The sequence below is a fragment of the Cetorhinus maximus genome, chromosome 5 (genome assembly GCF_964194155.1).
Source record: "Cetorhinus maximus chromosome 5, sCetMax3.hap1.1, whole genome shotgun sequence".
Lineage (NCBI taxonomy): Eukaryota > Metazoa > Chordata > Chondrichthyes > Lamniformes > Cetorhinidae > Cetorhinus > Cetorhinus maximus.
The window spans coordinates 162,370,620-162,389,507 of NC_135883.1; the positions used below are offsets into that span (position 1 = coordinate 162,370,620).

General features: G+C 41.6%; 1 protein-coding gene across 1 annotated transcript in view; it reads left to right on the forward strand.

Annotated features, from left to right (window-relative positions):
- The window catches only part of LOC144681046 (mechanosensitive cation channel TMEM63B-like), a 314,615-nt gene that overhangs the window by 144,014 nt on the left and 151,713 nt on the right, over nt 1-18,888 (forward strand). The window contains exons 4-5 of the mRNA XM_078542732.1: nt 4,551-4,589; nt 13,601-13,691. Of these exons, the coding sequence (XP_078398858.1) occupies nt 4,551-4,589; nt 13,601-13,691 (130 nt within the window). The remainder of the gene's footprint in view (nt 1-4,550; nt 4,590-13,600; nt 13,692-18,888) is intronic.

Below are 18,888 nucleotides of genomic sequence, written 5' to 3' on the forward strand. Positions count from 1 at the left end.
ACTGTTCATTGAACCAAGGTTGATCCTCTGGCTTGATGGTAATGGTAGAGTGGGGGATATGCTGGGCCATGAGGTTACAGATTGTGTTTGAGTACAATTCTGCTGCTGCTGATGGCCCACAATGCCTCAAGGATGCCCAGTCTTGAGTTGCTAGATCTGTTTGAAATCTATCCCATTTAGCACGGTGGTAGTGCCACAACACGGTGGAGGGTATCTTCAATGTGGAGCGGGACTTTGTCTCCACAAGGGCTGTGCGGTGGTCACTCTTACCGATATTGTCATGGACAGATACACCTGTGGCAGGCTGGTTGGTGAGGATTAAGTCAGGTGTGTTTTTCCTTCATGTTGGTTCCCTCACCACCTGCCGCAGACCAAGACCAGGAGCTATGTCATTTAGGGCTTGGCCAGCTTGCTCAGTAGTGGTGCTACCGAGCCACTCTTGGTGATGGACATTGAAGTCCTCCACCCAGAGTACATTCTTCACCTTTGCCCAGGACCCAGGGAACTAAAATCGCCTCAGAAGGCTTGAAAGGCCGTGTATATGAGGTGAGTCTTGCTGTTTTCCTCCAAGTGGTTTTCAACATGGAGGAGCACTGTCTCATCAGCTGAGGGAGGGCGGTACATGGTAATCAGCAGGAGCTTTCCTTGCTCATGTTCGACCTGCTGCCATGAGACTTCATGGGGTCCAGAGAAGATGTTGAGGACTCCCAGGGCAACTCCCTCCCAACTGTACACAGCTGTGCCGCCACCTCTGCCGGGCCTGTCCCGCCGGTGGGACAGGGATGGTGATGGTGGTGCCTGGGACATTATCTGTCAGGTATGATTTCGTGAAGATGTCTGTCAGGCTGTATCTTGACTAATCTGTGAGACAGCTCTCCCAATTTTGGCACCAGCCCCCAGAGTTATTAAGGAGGACTTTACAGGGTCGACAGGACTGATATAGCCATTGTCGTTTCCGGTGCCTAGGTTGATACCGGGTGGTCCGTCCGGTTTCATTCCTTTTTTTTATTACAAAACATGATTCTATTGTTTTGCTGAAATTTGAGGAGGGTGTGCAATTTTGGAACTTATTTTTATTTCAAATCTGATTTTTAATGTTGCTTTATATCAAAACAGTCCAGATCTGCTTCATTTATTGAATTACTTGCAGATATATGTGCATAGCAAACCCTTTGCCCTCATCAGAATAGAGTTCCAAAGAAGAAAAATTCAGCTGATTGATTATAAACTCCTAGATATGAGTTTCTAGGATGATACGGTATCCTGAGATAGAAGATTGAGATTGGTTTTCTAGGCAAATAAAATCAAATGAGACAAAGAACTTCATTTTATTTGAACCCATTTGTTAATCCTGAAGTAAATCATGCCAATAATCATAACTGACTGGTAATTTCCAGTATGTTGCATCTCACCTTTGACCTGGATGTAAATTTAAGTGCAGCTTAGGCTGGAGCCATTTGAACTATGTACTTACCTGTAATAATTTATGAGCAATTGACACATTGTAAAAATCTAGTACTTTCCCTGAATTCAAGGTCCTTCTCCATACTTAAATCAGGAGTGGGTTTGGTAAACGTCAACCGAAGTAGAGCTGCATTCAGTGATCAGATTTACCACAAACTCTGCTGTGTCCGTTGTGGGATCAAAGCATAACGGTTTTGGAATAGCTGCATCATTCTGATGGCATTTGAGTCAGTGAAGGGTTTAAAAACCAAAACTTTTGTTGTTTGTAAAACACATGTAAGAGTTGAGAGCCAGAAGCTCAGATGCCAGAATGTCATCTTTGAGCTTGACAAGTACTTTGTTTTAACTTATATCAGAGATAAAATGTTGTTGATGGTTGCCACATACTGGGTAGATAGAGTGGACTGTGAGACATACATACTTGGTCCCTGTGTATCAAGAGCTGTATTTTTAAAGGCCCCAGCTGATTGCAAATTAAGAATTACGAAATCTAATTATTTGTTCTTGTGCTCGTTCATGCACCACTACTATTCCCACAGCTGTTTGACTGCAATAACACATTTTTAAAACTATCATATCCTTTCTTAATCTTTGATCACCATTCAATGAGTGTAAATTTCTTCTACCTTTTTGTAGACATTGTAGATAATGTTGCAAGCTGACTTTGCCAATGGCTAAATGAGCTGAAGGTTGAATAAAGCTCTGTATTTGCATGGGTGTGTCTCCTTCTCTTGTCATGTCACATTATCTGCCCAAGATTCAGGTGATGGTTGGCTACTATTATAGCTTGCCTTTCCCAGTTAAATGGGAGAAGTCTTGAGTGAAGCATAAACACCAGCATGAACTGGTTAGGCTGATTGGCCTGATAGTGTTGTATATCTTATAAATTGCATTTGAGCCTTGATTTAGATTGCTGTCTGATCACTCCCAGGTCTACATTATTCTGGGTTGCTTTTTAAGTGAAAGCCTGATGAGAGTTTGAGTACTGCATGAAGAGCTGTATAATCTGAATTATTAAACATATATTAGAAATCACTTGTTTAGAGATCCACAAAAACTATATTATGTCAACTGACACAAGAGTTAACTCAAGCCATAAACTTGTTATGTGCCAGGCCATAATGTAGTATACTGATTAACTTTCCTAGCTACAACCCAAGCTTTACTAATGCACAACTCTTAAACCATTATATATTTTTGTCTTTTTCTTTCTCTCTTCCCTTATTGTTGAGGTGTACATTTCTAACTCCATAAAAATAAAAAAAATTAATTCACTTGAAGTGATACAGTTTCACAATGCCAAATACCTCCTGCTCCCTGTGTCATGCTCAAGTGTGTGCTGGCAATCTAGTCAACTACTGCAGGCATGACAGCTGCATCCAGTTTTATTTATCTCTCTCACTTCACCTCTAGCTGACACTTAGGTTGGCCAAAGTAACCATAGCCTCTGCCAAACTCAGCACATGGTTGTCCTCTTATTTCCAATTAGTAACCAAGTTGCATTAACCTTCAGTACTTTTATTTGGAGAATAGGTGATTGTAAATTCCTGTTTCATATGCAACTTGCTTGTCGAACTCATTTCAAAAATTAAAGCTTTGTGCAAAGTTTAGCTTTGAAATTGCAGCTTAAGTTGACAATTTTTTTTTTATTTTGAAGTATTTGGTATATTTTCACTAAAAATGCACATTCTAGTTTTCTGGGTGGTACGGCCTTGTCAAATGGTTGACGTCCATTCCAATTCAGATTTTCTCTCCTCTCTATTCTAGTTGCTACTCCCAGCTGTGGTGCTTATTACTTTTTTAAAATTCCTTTACTGCAGACATAGTTTTCCTATACTTCCTGGTAGTTCTTATATACAGCTAACTGGACATTAATACTGTGAACTAGTGTCCTGAATTGTTTATTGTGCTGTTTTGATTAATTTTGTAAAAACTTGGTCTTAGTAATGCCAAATTAACCCTAGTTCTCACCATTCAGCATTAGAAGTTACCCTTCTGAATCCCCGGTAAATAATCCAGTTTTTTCCCCTGTACCTTCAGTAGGTTGCCTTCATTTGCCTTGTCTAACTTCATTTTCAGTTTAAGATTTGTAAGCTGATGGAAGTTGGACTATCAAAAACTTAATCATCTTGTTCATTTGACTGTTCTGCTAAATGTTTTATTTAGCTTTTGTTTTTAATTCAGGTGATTTAGAAAAGCAAAGTTCCCAGGTGTTGCAATATCTGTTTGCGTTTTGTTTTAGTTGTTATGTACCATGAGCTTAACCAGCTCCTTCCAGTACCTTGGGCTAGTCACAGGTTGACTGAGATACTATTTTTGGAATGTGACAGATCACGAGAATGAATGCAACCAGCTTATTTCCATGATCCACTGAAGTTCCAAAGATATATCTCTGCCTGAGTTGTTCAGAACACATCCTATGAGGTGTTTTAAGCAGTAAGTGGTCAGTTTCTAAATACTCTAATTCATAGTAGACTCATTACCTCCCTTGGAGTTATTTCTTCATTATTTCAATCATTTGGTTATTGGAATAACTGGTTTCACTTCGAAAGAGCTGGCATAGACTGGTGGATTGAGTGGTCTCCTGTGCTGTACTGTCCTATGAAATTTCTTGCCTCTTTTTTTTTCCCTGATAATTGACCTGGTGGCAGAATACTTTACTTCTCCCCCCTAGCTCTCAATGGATCACCACTAGAGAGTCTCAACTATGAAAAGGGTGTTATGTGAATTATCTTTAGTTGGAGCTGAAGTAAGGTCATGTATATGAAAACCAGCTAACTAAAACAAAGATGATCTAAATGTTCAAATGAAAGCTGAAGGACTTGTTGGGCCAAATTGCCTCTACCTATTAAAATTCAAAATTCTCAGATTTGCCTCCAACCCACACTCCTGGTGAACCTTTTCATTGGACTTTAATGGAGATATTGCAAGCAGCTGCCTTGAGTGTTAGAACAACACAACAAGAGAAACCGTCGCATCTGCCCCATTTTGTACTTGTGCTAAGTTCTTTCACCAGAATTTCATTTCTTAAGGTAAATTTATTTTTTTCCCTTTGTATTTTTAAGAATTTTCTTTTACATTTCTAGAAAGAGACGTGGAAAACTTCGCACAGAAGAGCGGGAATAGTATGTTGGCGATTTTTTTTTCCATTTTAGTTATCTCTCCCAAGATCTGTGACAATATTAACATCTTTTTAATTCGCATGATCTCTGGGTTGAGGTGATACTAATGTTTCTTAAATACAATAAGGGTGCTCCTGGTGTCCAAATTTCCTTTGGCTTGTACAGTATATGGATTCTGTATTTCTATAAAATAGCACCCACCCCCTGTTCGTGCTCACTGTATACTGCCCATGTGAGAAGCTGTAGTTAATTTAAATTTAACAAACCTTGAATGTAACTTGTGCTAAAATGCTATGTGTCCAAGCAATTGAAGATTTTCTTGCTAATCTCACCTCCTGTCCTGGGTTTCATGGACTCGAATATTTCTATCTATTAATAAATAGATAAATAAATAAATAAATAGATAAACCTGTAACATAAGAGTACTTTGCAGGTATGCTTGGGGATGAAAGGCACCAAGTCAGCTCATGAATGATTGGGGGAAATGACTCAGGTTTGGTTCAAGGGATGGCAACACATGGAAGCTGGATCCTTCGTGGCCCTAGGCTAAAGCTTCAGAGGAACTTGGAGGAGCTTTGGCTCCCAGACATGCAGTGTTCTGGCCCACTGGCATGTGGACACGCCCTTGCACTCATGAACCAAACTTCCAGCTATGAGTGAATAGCTCTACTACCTTGTGGATATCTCAGTAGAGTGAGTCTAAGGGAGTAATCGCTGACACACAATCTGGAGTGGAGCTCAAAGGCGGAATGATGTCTAAATATGTCATCTTTCTGGAAACTTCTGCAATGAAATCGGTGCCAAACGTAGTGCTTTGCATTCCTTTGACTTAACCGGGGAGGTGGAGAGGGGACCCTGACGTTTGGGCAGCCCAGGATCTCCATAAATTTTGCCCAGACTTGCACCCTGGAGAGGGTTTTGCTGCATAACATTAACACAACACGGGAGACAGCAGTTGCAAGTGATGAGCCCAACTTGATTGACGCAGTGGACAGTGGGACAGACCCATCGTGTCCCACTGGTCAGCCACTACCCACCTGCAGTCAGGCAGCCTCTGACTTGTAAGACATTGACCTGCCGTGGTCCATCTGTTTCAATGGTGTTTGAAGCTTAGAATCTCTGCTCAACAAATGGACGGAATCCATCACACCAGACAGACAAATGAAACGAATAAAAAGGAAGGAGATACCAACTCTTCAACTGGCAAGCTAGAATGTCAGGACCATGTGCATGGGATTGCCAGACGACTTGCAACTAGTTGTTAATGCACACAAGATACTGTGATGGACATGGAATGGAACTTGATAGGCTGAACATCGACATAGCATCCCTACAAGAGACCAGGCTTGCCAAGAGCGGATGACTGAAAGAAAAATGTTATGCATTCATCTGGCTTGGGAAGAGTTCTGAGGAAACGCATGAGCAAGATGTAGGCTTTGCTGTAAGGAACCCTTTTATCTTGATAGAAGGCCCACAAATGGTTCAGAACGTGTTCTCTCCATCCACCTTACTACTCAAACTGGGCCCGTTAGCCTCATGAGTATTTATGCTCTAATGCTGTGCTCCACTACAGAGGTGAAAGACCAGTTCTGTGAGGAGCTTGACACTATCAGCAGAATCCCCAAGTCAGAACCTCTCTTGTTTTGAAGCAAGGGTGGGTACAGACCACGAGGGATGGCCCTCCTCTCTTGGACATCATGACTTGGGAAAGATAAATCAGAACATACAGCCACTAGACCTTTGCTGCTGTCAAGCTTTGTATAACTAATACCTTCTTTCAGAACAAGCCATGCCACAAGGTGCCCTGGAGACATCAAGATCAGGACATTGACGCCAGCTGGATCTGATCATCACTAGAAGTGACTCTCTGGACAGCATTCTTAACACACGCAGCTACCACAGCACTCACTGTGGTACAGACCATTCCCTGCTATGCTCTAGGGTGAGGATGCAACCTTTGAAGGTTTTTCATTCAAAGCAGAACTGCCATCCTTGTATCAAGTCAGCCATACTGCCTGTCCAGATAGGAATTAACAGCTGTGCCCTCCAGCATTCCCACACACAGCACAAAAGTGAAGTAGAACTTACTTAATACACCACCTATAATAGCACAATCCAACATATGGGAAGCAAGAGTGAAAAAATGCTGACTGGTTCAAGCCTAAAATCACTGCTACTACCTATCAATGAAGCCAAGCAGCCTGCTGTCATTAATTACAAGAGAGATCCGAGCAAGGAAAACTCTGGGCGGTTCTTAGTGCATTCAAAGTAAGTCCAACAGATTGCTAGGTGGTGCATCAATGACTACTGGTTACAACTTTGCTAGAATATCCAGATGTCTTTCAACACAACGTCAGGGGCACGAATCAAGGGATCTAAAAGGCAACAAGTCCAGCAGCAAACAAAACTACTCCGCTGAAAATAAAGGCAGGGGAAGCCATCACGAACTACAGTAAACAGTTGGAGAGTCTATGGAATTCTACCTTGACTGTAGCCTTGTACTCTAGGGAAAACACCGTCATTGAGGAAGCTCCAATCACCATAGAAAACCTGCCTGTCATGGCAGAGCTTGATATTGAATCCACAGTGGAGGAGCTTGCTATAGGCAAAGCTCCAGGTGATCATGCTATACTGCCTGACCTCATCAAACAGTTAACCTGTACTCCTGCATCATCTGCACAAACTTCTGTCACTGCTGGAGGAAGGGGGCAGTGTCCCAGGATATACGTAACGCAAAGATTTGACCCTGTACAAGAACAAGGGTAACCGTAGTGATTGCAACAACTATTGAGGCATTTTCTCTGCTGAGCATCGTGGGAAAAGTATTTGCCACAGTTGCTCTAGTCAGACAGCAGATCTTGACTGAACGCCATCTACCCTGAATCCCAGTTGTTTTCAGAACTGGAAGATTTACAATTGACATGATCTTCAGTCCAGCAGCTGCAAAAGAAATGCCGTGAACGAAGGAGACTACTATACGTTGGCTTCATCGATCTCAGCAAGGCATTCAACCATGTGAGCAGAGGCTCAAGCTGTTGGAGAAAATTGGCTGTCCACCAATGTGATCTCCTCTTTCCATGACAACATGATGGGGAAGGTCAGCTACAACAGGACAATTTCAGAACCCTTTTGAGAGCCACAGTGGGTTTGAACAGGCTTGTATTTTAGCACTGGCATTCTTTGGCATATTCTTCTCTTTGCTGCTGTCATATGCCTTCAGGTCATCTACAGAAGGTATCTGCTTACACACCGGAACTGACAGAGAAAGCTGTTCAACCATGCCCATCTGAGATCCAAGGCAAAGATGCACTAGTCCTCATCAGAGAGTTGCTTTGTGGATGATGCCACTCTGACGTTCCATACTGAGGACCACCTGCAGCGGCAAATGGACAGACCCTTTCATATCTGTAAAGAGTTAGGTTTGACCATCAGCATCAGGAAGATAAATATCATGGTCCAGAATGTTGCCATACTTCCATCTATCAGCATTGACAGTGTCTTGCTGGAAATTGTTGATGGCATCACAGGCTCCACAAATCACCAGCAATCTGTCACTTGATACTGAAATCAACACACATTGCAGAAGCTGCAGCCAAGTAAGAGTTCGGAACAATGATTGAGAATGTCAAACAGCAAGTCTACCAAGCCTGTTTCCAGTGCACTCCTCTACAGTGGTGACAACTGAACAGCACGTGCTTGGCAGGAGAAAAGGCTGAACGTTTTCCACCTTCACTGTCTCAGACCTATCCTTGGCATCTCCTTGGCAGGTCAAGGTCACCAGCTGGGGCATGCTAATTCCGTCATTCATTACTAAGCCAACAATGCCTGCGCTGCTTTGGCTCCATTCATCACATAGCTAACAACAGCCATACATCCAAAGACCTGTGTAGTGAATTGGCAACAAGATCACCAGCTCCTGGGATTCAATACCTCCACTATAAGAGCGCCTGCATGTGAGATATTGAAGATGGCAGACACTGACAACTGGGGGATAATTTCTGACAGCCATGGCCTCTGGAGGCTGAGTAGTTTGAAGGGCATTGGAAGCAGGGAGCAGAAATGAAAGTTTAACTAGCCCAGAACAAGGCCCAGAGGAAAAACAGGCCAACAAATCATACACTTTCTCAGCCAGTCTCCCTCTGCAGCAAATTTGGAAAAGATTGCAATGCCATAGTGTTGCTCCTGAGCCATGCCAGGTGATGCTTAACACAGCTTAGACCATGGTGCCATCATCTCATGAGATGGGAGACTGCCACAGACTTTAGTAGAGGATTAATCATCATAACAAAATGCTACAAAGAAAATTCTTGATTCCTGTTTGAGCAAAAGAGTATATTAATCTGTTTAACTTGGTGCTTTTGCAGATATGAAGAGAGCAGAAGTCAGACTGAAGGAAATCTGACTTTTTGGCTTAGATAAACATAGTTGAAATTTGATGCCATTTACGGAAGAGCCGGGGAAAGCAAGGTTTGAGGCAGTGGTAGTAAGAGAGGATGGATAGATTGACTGACTTTGAAAGTAAAATGATCAGGGGTATTACCTTTGATAAAACTTAAGATTAGCAAGCATTGGGAATTAGCCGGGGAAGCGTTGAGTGGGAGATCATGAATTTGAGCAGTGGTTCTTGCGGGAAAGATAAGCTGGGTGGGAGGTATTAGCGATCAGAAGTACGATGGGTGTGAGACTGGGGAGAAGTTGATCAGGAGCAGTAAGGATGAAAGGAGGACAGTAGTAGCAGATACTGCTGTCAACTAACCTGACAATTTTTGGGCTCTAATTTGGCCATTCAGACGCCACCAATGTGTCTCATAACTTAAGATTTGTGAAACTGCTTGAATCATTCTGCCTTTCTTATATGGCGTATACTATGAAGCTTCTCACAAGGTGCATTTATTGCATGACCACCTCCTGGCATCGAAACAAAATGTTAATTGTTCTTAATCAGCAATGTTCAGTTGGTCTTTCCCGCAATTTAACAGCTAATGTGATGCCTCTAGGATGCAGTTGTGTGTGTAGCTGAGCACAAAAGCTCATTCATAACTGGTTGATTATATGGGTTATATTCAGCATCTAAAGAACCAACTATGCATAGCAATCAGTGGTATTCCCTGTAAATACTGGGCATACTGAAGTTTGAAACATTTTAATAGGTACACTATTTCCGTAATAAGACAAGGCAGCATAATGCTAAGTATAACTATCAGTTTTCAGTTGCCCTTGGTTTTGTATTTCAAACCTTGCTGCAGGTTGGAGGAGGTAGGCTAGTAGTGGACTACTATCCAACTCTGTCGCTTTCTCACCTCTTTGAGGTCCTGTTAGGCCACCACAGAGATTTCAGCAAAGAATCTAGGCTAACACTCTGGTGCAATGCTAAGAATCTGCTCTTTTAAGGTTGCATCTTTTGGATGAGATGCAAAACCAAGGCCCTGCCCTCCCAAGTGGATGTAGAAGATCCCATAGCTTTTACAAAGAAGCGCATGGGGGCTTTTCTGGTGTCCTGGTCAAATTTTATCCCTTAACTGACATTACTACAACAGATTGCCTACAGATTATCTGGTTATTATCTTGCTGCTTGTGGGACCTTACTCTGTGTAAGTTGGATGTTGTTTCCTACATTACAACAACAACATTTTTTTGAGGTAGTACTTTGGCTATAAAATGCTTTTGGGTGTCCTGAGGTTGTGAAAGACACTGGATAAATGCATGCCTTTTTTAACCAGATCTCACACGAACAACATTGTGAAAATTACTTTTCCTTTGATAGAAAACTGGCTGCACCACACCTGCCATTTGATGTCAGTGGGACCAAATTCATAATATTCATATTAGAGGGAGGGGTTGTGCACAAACAGCACTTATTTGTCTCTAAAAGATAAAACACTGGATCAGCTGAAATTTGGTTCTGGCAAAATAAATTTATTCTTGTCTTTATGTTGTGGGAGTACAATTATCAGAAAATGCACAACTCCTTGTCATCGACTGCATTTAAGATCTAAACAGATCCACTTTTTTTTCCTGTTAGTGTTGGAAACCAGTTGCTGCTGCAATAGTGTTATTCTCACAAAACTGACGCACCAACCTCAGTATCTTTTCTATATAGAGTTGCCTTTGATTCCTTTTGAGGGAAGAAAAGTCAGTACAGTTTCCAGTAGCAGTAAGCTAGTAGAAGACCGCAACTAAACCAAGAACTTCCATTTGTGCAGTGTCTTTCATGACCTCAATGTCCCAAAGTACTTCACAGCCAATAAAGTACTTTAAAATTGTTGCATTGTTATAACACAGGGAAATTATGCAGCCAGTTTGCACACAGCAAGATTCCGCAAACAGCAATTGGATAAATAACCAGATTAAATTGTTTCTAATGTTGATTGAGATAGACATTTTGGTCAGGACGTATGACAAACACTGCTCTTCAAGTAATGTTCTGGAATCTTTTACGTCCACCTGAGAATACAGATAGCTCCATCTAATACCTCATAAGATGGTACCTCTTCCAGTGCAGCACTCCCTCACTACCACAATGAAGTATAAACTTAAATTATGTTCTCAAGTGCCTGAGAAGCTTAAACCCACAATCCACTGATTTGAAGGTAGGAGTGCTGCTGCAAAGCCAACACTTGATCCTTAAACATTAATTGAGCAGTCTTGGTCAGAGAAGCCAACCATACATTGGTTTTTGGCATGGAAATGGAAATATTCTGATGCAATTGAGTTTGAGGAACACAAGCCTGCAGTTGAGTAACGAGTAGCCTGAAAGGAATTGTCACTATCCAGTATACTATACTCGACCAACAAGGGCTTAATGCAGGTAATAGTCAAGTCTAGAAAAATTAAGATCATTAGGACTCTTGGATAGGCAGAGGCATACTGCCCCAGTATTACCAGAAATTGGAATGCAAGATTTCTGATTATTTTGTTGGGAGCTCCAACTGAACATCTCTTTCTCTTTTCCCTACCTACTGATGATGATTTTCAAAGGTCCTTGGCTCTGAGAATCTTAACCCTTATCTAACCTCTCTCTCCTCTTTTCTTCCCTCACAAGTTACACATGCTGCCAGCAGATGAACTACTAGAGATGGTGGTGGTGGTGGTGGTGATTGGAATCGTTGATTCTACGTTAAAGTGGCATTGTCTCATATGTTAGCAGGCCTCATATGCTTGATATCTTAACAGACCAATGAAGAGAAGACAAAACTGATGTTTTCGTTGCAATTCAGCTTCATGTTGAAGTCACTGGACAGTTAAATCTTCACTGTACTTCATATTTACTGTGCAAGAGTATTTCAGTACCGAAATATAATATAATCAGGAGATGATTGCATTGTTGCTTCTATCAAATTCCACTCAGCACTTTGCAGATAATTACTTTTGAAGTGCAGTCACTATAGGCAAACATAGTGGTTGATTTGCATATTGCAATGTCGAACAAACAACAAAGCAAATGATTGGTTAAACTATTTTTCTTTTGGCAGGAAGTGTGTTGGCCAGGACACACATTTAAGTGCACTATTCTTCTATGAATCATTCTCTCAGGATCTAGTTTCACTGATATTTGAAAACAAAACTTTATTTTGAAATTTAAGAACATTGATTTTATTTTGAAAAAGGAGGCTTTAGGAAATTCGTTGCTTTTCGTTAATGATGGGAAAGAGTATTTTAGTATGAAACATGTTTTAGCTGATGGTTCTATCTACGGCATTATTTAACTGTTGCATCCTAATGATTGAGAGCACAGTTGTACTGTTGACATACCAACCTTCAAGTTAGCTCAGCTGTGCTTGTTCAGGTCAAAATAAAACCAGCTTGGAATTTAAAAACTTAGCAGATATTTTGGAAGGAACAAATAAAATATTAAACGAGGCACTTGTATGGCTGAAGGAGTTGGCATGTATCATCCCTCAGCTGCCTCCTCATCCCCACCCCATGGAGCTTCACTCAGCTGTGTGTTTGTTCCTTAAGGTGCACTGTCAAAACCGTCCATCTGTCCAGAGACAGAGGTGTGAAATATGCACCAAACAGGGAAAGTGGTTCTGTATGTCACGCCAGAACTGGAGCATGTGCTTCTTGGAAATTGTTTTTTTAAAAATTATTATTGGGTTTAGCTTTAATTTTAGAACTCATTGTTTATGGAGGGAAGATGAGGGATTATGCCTAAAATCAGAATGGAAAAAGGCAGTTTCTATCACATAAGAAACTGGCTGATTGCCCCAATTTGGTCCCTTCTTTAAAAACAAAAATCATATCTTGCATATTTTCTTTAGGCTTTCTGCTCTCCCACACTTTCCTCCCTTATCTTGGGCTCCTTCTGTCACGTAATAGTGACTAAGAGGGCAGGTGATCTGCGTCTACATCACTGGTAGTGGCACTATGACTCAGAAATAAAAACAATTTTGATGGGTATGTGATTCATCTTTCTCCCAATCCCCAGTTTGCTTCCTATATTCATTATATATGCACCATCCTTCCCAGTTAGACTAGACTAGGGTAAAGTGACCAGGTTAAAGCTAGCCTGTCATGTTAAAACATCTCACCACCTCTTCTATATTGTCTTGTTTTTTAGGGTTTAATGTGTCTTGTGCTCAAAGCTTCCAGTATATTACTCTTGCACAGCTAGTTGCAACCTCGGTTAACAAGGGAACTCAGGATCCAGTTAGATGTGAATTATTATTAAAAGAGTGTTTATATATAAAAACTGCTGGGTATTGTCAAAGGACACCACAATTTTTTTTATTCCCTTAAGCTCAACAAGCCAATTAAATATATACCTTCTTACTAAGAGTTCAGTAGCAAAGACAAATTATTTGAAGGCTTGCTGCTCATGGATATTCTGTTCGATGCAATTTAACCTACAGTCCTTTTTGAATGTCAAAGTGTTAAAGTAGAAAAGTCAGCATCATGGAGGCCTGCTACATAGTACTTTTAATGCCATGTTAGTGTCAAGTTATTTGGGATCAGTGGGATGATTTGTGCTGGTAATGGCCTGTGTAAGAAGCACTTACTCTCTTGTTCTTCAGTGTTGCTTCCGCTCTGCATTCGGAAAACCATGACCGATATGAACGTCTCACTTCGGTGTCAAGCTCAGTTGACTATGATCAGCGAGACAATGTAAGTAATTTTGCTTTTTCTAGAAATAGATTAAAAGGAAATTTATGTCAGTTGCACTGCAAACTTGTCGTTTCAAAACCACCTTTCATTTATATCGCACCTTTAACCTAAAACACCTCACAATGGTTCACATGAGCTTAATCGGACAAAAATTAAAACTGAGCCAAAGGAGGAGATACTTGGATGTGTGACTAAATACTTGGTTCAAAGGTAGATTTTTTTTGAGGCGATGAACTTGAGAGCAGATTCGAAAGGAAAGGAGATAATACTGACCAGAGGGAACCGTTTGCAATATCAATTAGAATGGGGGGCTAGGAAGAGAAGTTGTAGCATCACCAGTTTGGTGAGAATAGGGCTAAATTGCAGGAAGTGAGTCTCTTGGACAAGATGAGCTTGGCAATGGTATAAGGAGAGAAACAAGGGAAAGTTACAAGTTCCTGACTAAGGCAGTGGGGAATCTTGGGTAGGTGGGCAATGGGAAAGGAGAGATGGGCAGAGGCACCTGAACAGATCAATCTTAGTGACAAAAGAAGCTCATGAGATCCTTGTACTTTTTGGACATGAGGTTGGAGGGGGCAGCATATAAAGGGAGAGGATTGGTTATGGGGGAAGGAGGTTGGGGGGTGGGGGGAACAAGCTATGAATTATTTCTGCATTCCAGGATGATTTAGGAGTAGCAGATACTTTTTGCATGTACTTGATGTAGCCAGCCAGATCTGGCAGTGAATGGTAAGCCAATTGTGTGCCATATACATTTGGTCTGCACCTCTTGTAGTTGAAAAAGCAAGACTGGGAGCTGCACCCTTAAGTCCTAAAAAGGTGGAAGAGAGTAGGGTTATCGAAAGCAACGGTTGAGGCAGATCAGTTGCTACAAAACTATTGTAAATTAAGAGCTAAAGGCGAGAGTGTTGGGAGTTTGAAAGCATAGTCATAAGTGACTTGGAAGAGTGTTTTCTTCCAGAGGCGGCTGCAGATGGAAATCTTAAGTGGAGGACGTGGGTGGTAAGGGATACAGAAAATTGATCAGAGATGGCCTTCTTGGATTGAAGACCTGTGTAAGATGGCAAGGTCAAGGAGGTGGTAATGAATATGGGTAGGAGAGTTCATATGTAGTGATTGATTAACAAAGAACAGAAAGACAGTGAACTCTGAGGCACGAAGCCAAGTTGGATTGAGATCACTGAGGATAAGAAGTCACTTGGTGTGGGAGTTGAGAGAGGAAAGGCATAAGATATCTTGGTGAGAAACTTGAAGTTGGAGGTTAAAGAAAAAAGATTGTGTGTGGCAGAGGGGTTGAACATAGTGAGGTGCTCTAAGGTGAAGAAGCTGCCAGAGGAGGAAAGAGATAAACCAAGGTGAGAGTGCATAAACCTCCTGGTCTGGGAGCTCCTTAAATGTCTTCTTTTGAGGAGATTAATAGTAATATTTATAAAAGCTGCTAACTCTGTCATAATCATAGTCTTATTTTTCCTCAATCATCTTCCCAACTACAGGAATCCTACGGGTTTTTTTCCACGGTAAAGTTCCTTAGACTTTCAGATATCTTCCTACTAGTCAAATGTCTAGACTGAATGAAGTTGGGCTACTCGATTGTGGAAGGATAAACTTAAAACTCATTCTTCTGTTTGCCTGCTGTCCCCACAAACCCACTTTATAGTAGTTTCTCTCATTTTTCCAGTGTCCACTTAAAATCAGCATTTGTGGGTAAATTATCTTCAGTGTTCAACTAGACCAGTGGTAGTCATTCCTATTATAAGCTTTTCCTGCTGAAAGGGGCCCACCTCCTTGTGTCACTATAACAGTGGCTGCCTGTTGAGGATGCTGACAGACTTCAAAGTACCCAGTCTCCGCCCTGATATTGTAGCTATGGTCATGAACTAGTTGGTCCAGTTAAGCTTCTAGCTGAGATGTTAATGGCGGGGAGTTGATGTTGGTGTGTTGAAGGTCAAGGGAGAATGGCTGTACTTGAGATGGTTGTCACCTGACATTTGCATGGGGAAGACATTTCTGGCCTGGATGTAGTTTGGGTCCTGCTTTAGTCTGTGATAGGCTGTTTCATTATCAGAAGAGTTGTGAATAGATCTGAATGCTGTTGCGAATAGACCCATTCCTGACCTTGTGATATAGGGAAATTTTTTGGTAAAACAGCTGAAAATGGTGCCAAGACAGTTGCATGAGGAACTCTGCCATAATGTCCCAGGGCTGTGGCGATTGTCCTTGACAATTATAATCATTTTCCTTTGGCAGTTATGACTCCAGCTGCCATCAGTGGTTCTCTCCGTCCCCACAGACCTGAGTATTGCTTGGGTTATAATTCGACAAATGCTACCTTAATGCCAAAGGCATCTACTCCCTTCTCTCCTGGAGTTCATTTTGTGTATTCGTGTCCTGATCATGGTTGTGATGAATTTGGAACCAGGTGGTTCTGGCAGAGCATAACTGAGCACTGTAAAACAGTTTATTTTGAGTGGATGTTGATCGATGACACTATTGGTGAATCACTGTGCTGTTGCTTGTTGGGTGGGTAGGGGGCGAGGGTGGGTGTGGGGCAAGTAGGATAATAACACTAATTGGGCTGAGATAGGACACTCTTGAATAGGACAAACCAGGGCAATCTTTCACTTTTGAGTGGTGTAGCTGTACAGAAACAGGTTGGCTCAAAGAGTGGCTAGATCTGATGCACAAGCCTTCAGCGATATAGCCAGGGTATTGCCAGAGCCCATATCTTTGTGTCCGTTGCGCTCAGCCACTTAACGTATGTGAAGTCGAGCACTTGGCTGGGCACTCATCCATGAAGATGGGGATCCTGAGAGGAGTTCAAGTAGACTGCTCCACTGAGCACATTTGGCCAATATTTTGGCCTTTTATTTTTACATTGTTATGGGGCTCCAACTTGGTTGACGATGGCCATGTTCCACATTTCGTCCAAGAGAGTGCAAGTGTTAGAGGCCAGTTGATAAGTCGGGAATAAAATGAGGAGTAAAATAGAGCTTTCAGCTAAGAAAGATACAATTGAAGCCACTGATGCAGAGAACAGATTTTTGTGAGACAAACAATGCCCTTCTATAAAAGGAAGGGTGGAAGGATAGGAGCGATTGACATTTTCTAAAAGGAGGCTCAATGTTGGGTTCATTACATTTTTCATGCTCTAATAAAAGGCAATACAAGACTACCATTTGGGAACATATGATGGCTTGGTCAAACTAGTGTCAACTCTTCTTTTTGCATCCATTGTAATTCTAAAGCATTTAAGTTTAGGTTGCTTTTCAAAGCATATTACAGGTGTGTTACTGGGTCATTGATTGTATCCATCCTACATCTCAAGGGCACAATACCAATCTGATGATGAAGCAAAGTCCAGATCCTTTTTATAAACCCTACCAAGGTCTCAAATGATGAACCATTTCATGCTGATCATCCAGAATAATTTTCGCAAGAGTGCAAAGATTAGTCCAGTGACTGATTTTATGTACATATCTTGCTAAGCGGTCTTTATTTTCTGCTCTTTTGGGGAGGAGTTGGAAGGGAGCAGAATAGTTCTTAAATTTACTTTCAATTTGCATTCTATAATTTCCTGGAATTTTAAATATTTTAAGAGAGGATTTTTATATCCCCTTTTTTGTTCCCTTTTCCTCCCCCGCCTCCTGAAGTGTCAGATCGCTGAGTAGGATTATGGTTGAGTAGACACCAGCTGCCACCACCCATTCCTCATACAAGAGCTTTAATAAAGTAGAAGACTATCCAAATGTTGAGGACATCCCATTTTATAATTATCAGGAGCAGGAACCCCATAAGGATATACATCTTTTTTCTTTTCCCTACCCAGGAGAACTGCAGCCAATCATAGTTCAGCCACCCCTGGTTGAGATCAGCTAATTTGGTCCAGACTTGAGGTCAAACGGGGAGGTCTTCCTGGTATTTATGACTTTGAGGTAGAGACTTCACTACTTAAACCATCAAGATACTGGTGAAGTTTTAAATCATTAGCCAGATGCGAAATGTTAAAAAGAAAGACTTGCATTGAGATAGTGCTTTTCCTGTGCACAGGATGCCCTACAGCACTTTACAGCCAATTAAGTACTTTTTGAAGTGTATTCACTGTTGTAGGGAAAACACAGCAGTTGATTTGCTTACAACAACCTCCCACAAACAGCGATGTGATAACAACCAGATGATCTGTTTTTGTGATGTGGATTAATGGTCAGTAGACCAGGGATTAATGCCCCTGCTCCTCTCAAAGTAGTGCCATGGGATCTTTTACTCCCACCTGAGAGGGCAGATGGGACCTCAGTTTAACATCTCAACGGAAAGACAGCACCTCTGACAATGCAGCACTGCACTGGTGTGCCAGTCTAAACTGTACACTCAAGCCTTTGGAGTGACAGAACTATCTGTGTCAAATCCATGGCTTTCTCACCCAAAAGCCATGAGATCTTCATGTTGTCTTCAAGATGCCATGAAGGCCTGTGTGTTTTTCTCAGACATCACGAAAACATCAAGAATTTCTCTCTTTGTTGCAAGTGCTACAGTTTTGAACCAGGACTCAAGCCTACAACCTTTCAACTCGGGCAGAAGTGCTAATTACTGAGCTGTGGCTGACAGTGATGGGTGTTTTCATCCTTCCTCCCATATAATTTAATTTCCCTTTTATCCTCTTGACTCCTGAAGGTAGTGGAATGCAGTTCCATGGAAAATAACATGCCTCCAGGTTCCCTTCCACTTGGGTATTTTTCACACAACACACTGACTGTCAGGTTATTCAGCAATGAGGGCTATTACAACTTGGTCAACATTCACAAACTTTGGCTCTGTCCAGTTAGGGCTCACTGAATAGCGACAAGGAAAAGAGGTCCAGACACACTCTGATCCCTCAGCTTAAAGATGATGAAGCTATTTTCAACAATCCTGGTAGAACAACAGCTAATTCTGCAAGATCAGGGATTGAACCTGCAACCTTCCCTGTCTCAAAGCTGAATAATTCAGTACCATAAAGTGAGTCGCATTTATTCACAGTCATTGCAAATGCTCCTTAAATAAGTGAGTTCTCTGTGGCTTGTCTAATGTCTTTTTTAGAAGCTGGATGAGCAAACTGACTATGGCACTGTGGTGCAGGAAGCTATTTGAGTGGGGAGAGCAAAAGGGAATGAAGTGGTAGTCGAGGACAGTATAGTGAGGGGGATTGACAATGTTCTCTGTA